We start from the raw sequence: 3139 nt of genomic DNA, 5'->3' as shown, positions 1-3139 counted from the left end.
CTGGCTACACAGCCCTGACTGGTTTGGAATTCACTGTGTACAGAGCTAGCTGGCCTCGAACTCATACAGACCTTCCTGCCTCTGCATCCTGGGACTAAAAGCATGCACTGCCATGGACTCTCACTCTGTGGAAGAATCCTTGATGGGCCTGACCCAATCAGATGAGCCTGGAAAAGGGACCGGAAGTTTCCTGACATAGCAGCCACAAAGTGTAAAGCAATTCAATACAGGGGCATTCTCTGTTCTGCCCTCTGTTTCATTGCTTTTAATTTTTAAAATTAATTTATTTATCCTATGTACAGTGTTTTCCCTCGTGTATGCCCATGTACCACGTGCGTGCCTGATGCCTGCAGAGGCCGGAAGAGGCGGTCAGAACCCCTGGAACCGGAGTTACAGACAGCTCTGAGCTGTCGTGTAGGTAGATGGGAATAGAACCTGGATCCTTTGGATCTAAATGTCCATACCTGCTGAGCGACACCTCCAGCCCTGACCCTGGCTTTAAAGTTAGAGGAAGCAGGTGGCCAGAAATGTAGAAGTCACACGTAGCCATGGTCACCAGCTGAGAAGAAGCTGGGGCATCTGTCCTGCAGCCGCGTGGAAGTGAGTCACGACCGGGACCTGGGAGGGGATCTCATTTCAGAAGCTCCAGAGACCTCGGCTTCAACCTCAGGGTGCTGATGCTCTGGACAGAAACTTCAACTATGCAGCACCAAGTGTCTACCCATGGATCTGTGTATCCGTAAACATAGTTTTTTGGAGGACATTGTTTTAGGGTGCTCAGAGTGTAGTAATTGATCACATAAGCATTCTGTAAGATTCTATAAGCAGGTTTTGTTCAGTCATTCCTACCTTACCCTCAACAGGACCTGGAACACCATCCTAGTAAAGTCAGTGTCCTACGGGTCAGGAGAGTGGAGGGCAGGAACCTAGCTCTTCAGTACGCTACTCCCACCAGTGACTCCCTGCTCAAAATGGTTCTACAGCACTGTTCTGCCGGGCTTTCCACGAAGCCCTTGCTCCTCAGACCCAGGAGCGAGCTTGACCAATCTCCACCTCTGAGGCTTCTGAGACCTTTGCCCGCATCTATTGATCCTCACTCCTGGGCAGGCAGTGGGGCCATCGGCAGACGCCATGACGGCTCTGTTGTTCCTAGGGTCTCTGCTGATAAGTCTGGATCCAACACTTTCGGTGAGGACTGTGGACACTGGGATTGGGCCAGAGTGGCAGTGAGGGGTCCCTGTTCCAGCTTTAGCCTCTGCCTGCCACCTGCTAGTTCAGGTGACTGAGAGACTTGGGGTGGGGGTGGGGGTGGTGGGGAGGCAAAACCAGCCCAGAAGACCCAAACAAAGGAGGTAGCAGCCCATGCTGGTGGATGTGAGGACACAGGCTACATTTGTAGGGGAGACAATGAGAAGAGAGAGGGAGGCCACACTTTGTGAGGAAACCCTGTACTTCGGTGAGGTGGCAGGAGGTTGAGGCCTATAGGATCAAGGGAAGTCTGACATTGTGGGCGATGTTCCTGCCTTCTCACTCCTGTAGGCGCCACCGTGGAAAGACTCCAAGGAGTTCAAGGATGGACCTGATGGGCCCACTGTGGGTAAGTGGCCTGGCCCTTTTTCCTAATCTACTCTGTGGGGATGGCTGTGCTTTAGCCTGTGTGGTCTCAGGCCTCTGGAGCAGAGGAGGGACCCTGAGCTAAGCTGTTCCATTGACATTTAAACCTGGGTGCCTACAGATCCAGATGATAGTAGATCCAGATGTTTGCCTAGATCGCCAGCCTTGGGCTGTCCTGGATGCCTGAGTTAGAGCCTGGCAGGTACTCCGTAGTGTTGGAGATGATGTCATCAGATGATGTCATCACACCTGCACACCAACAAGTGCTCGTCGGTTTCCCCATCTTCCTCCTTTCCTTTCAACACATCTGGAGGATGTCAGACATCAGAGTAGAGTTCAGAGCCTCAGTGGGTGATGGGAGCCAAAACAGAGCTTTAGACTCATTTAAGATCACAGACACCCCAAGTATCTCCAAACGTGCCTAACATGTGGGCGCATGCGCGCGCGCACACACACACACACACACACATACACACCTGGGTTTGATCAGCAGCACTGTGAGGGAAAAAAATCCTTTTTTTTTTTTAATTTTAAAGAAAAAATTCTTTCTTAAGCTGGAGAGATAACTCGGAGGTTAAGAGCACTGGCTGCTCTTCCAGAGGTCCTGAGTTTAATTCCCAGCAACCACATGGTGGCTCACAACCATCTGAAAGGGGATCTGATGCCCTTTTCTGGTGTGTCTGAGGACAGTGACACATATAATAAACAAACAAACAAACAAATATTAAAAGAAAGATTATTTTTTTAAAGATTTATTTATTTATTTTGTTTTGATTTGTTTTGTTTTTTGTTTTTTGAGACAGGGTTTCTCTGTGTAGCCCTGGCTGTCCTGGAACTCACTCTGTAGACCCGGCTGGCCTTGAACTCAGAAATCCGCCTGCCTCTGCCTCCAGAGTGCTGGGATTAAAGGCGTGCACCACCATGCCTGGCTTATTTATTTATTTTATGTATGAGTGCTCCATCTGCATGTACATCTGCACACCAGAAGGCATCAGATCCCATTACAGATGGATGTGAGCCACTATGTGATTGCTGGGAGTTGAACTCAGGACCTCTGGAAAAGCAGACAGTAGCTCTCAAATGATGAGCCATCTCTCCAGCCCAAGGAAAAGATTCTTAACTTTTAGTAAATTTGACTTAGGTGAAGGGTCCCACCCCCATCCTGCTCCAAACCCTGCCGTAGGACTTGTGAGTACAGAAATCTACCACAATGAGCCTTGTCTGTGGGGTCAAGCTGAGGCTTGTAGTGTGATGTCTCTCACTGAAGCCCCATTCAGTGTGACCCTCCAGGCTTCTGTCCTAACGCCACTCTAAGCCAAACAGCAGCTGTCCCCTTCAACCTGACCCCACCCACCATGGCTCCCTGTCTCAAAGTTCTAGAACCCTTCCCTCTCTCTCTTTACCACCCTGTTGCTAAACTGCCACCAGAAGAAGAAGAAGAAGAAGAAGAAGAAGAAGAAGAAGAAGAAGAAGAAGAAGAAGAAGAAGAAGAAGAAGAAGAAAAGAAGAAGAAGAAGAAGAAGAA

General features: G+C 49.4%; 1 protein-coding gene across 1 annotated transcript in view; it reads left to right on the top strand.

Moving 5' to 3' along the window:
- The first annotated feature begins 1092 nt into the window (after positions 1-1092).
- Positions 1093-3139, top strand: part of F12 (coagulation factor XII) — an 8210-nt gene continuing 6163 nt past the window's right edge. The window contains exons 1-2 of the mRNA XM_021215896.2: positions 1093-1188; positions 1540-1597. Of these exons, the coding sequence (XP_021071555.1) occupies positions 1132-1188; positions 1540-1597 (115 nt within the window). The 5' untranslated portion in view covers positions 1093-1131. The remainder of the gene's footprint in view (positions 1189-1539; positions 1598-3139) is intronic.

Source organism: Mus pahari, chromosome 16, assembly GCF_900095145.1.
Source record: "Mus pahari chromosome 16, PAHARI_EIJ_v1.1, whole genome shotgun sequence".
Classification (NCBI taxonomy): Eukaryota; Metazoa; Chordata; class Mammalia; order Rodentia; family Muridae; genus Mus; species Mus pahari.
This window is presented reverse-complemented; position numbering and strand designations above follow the sequence as displayed.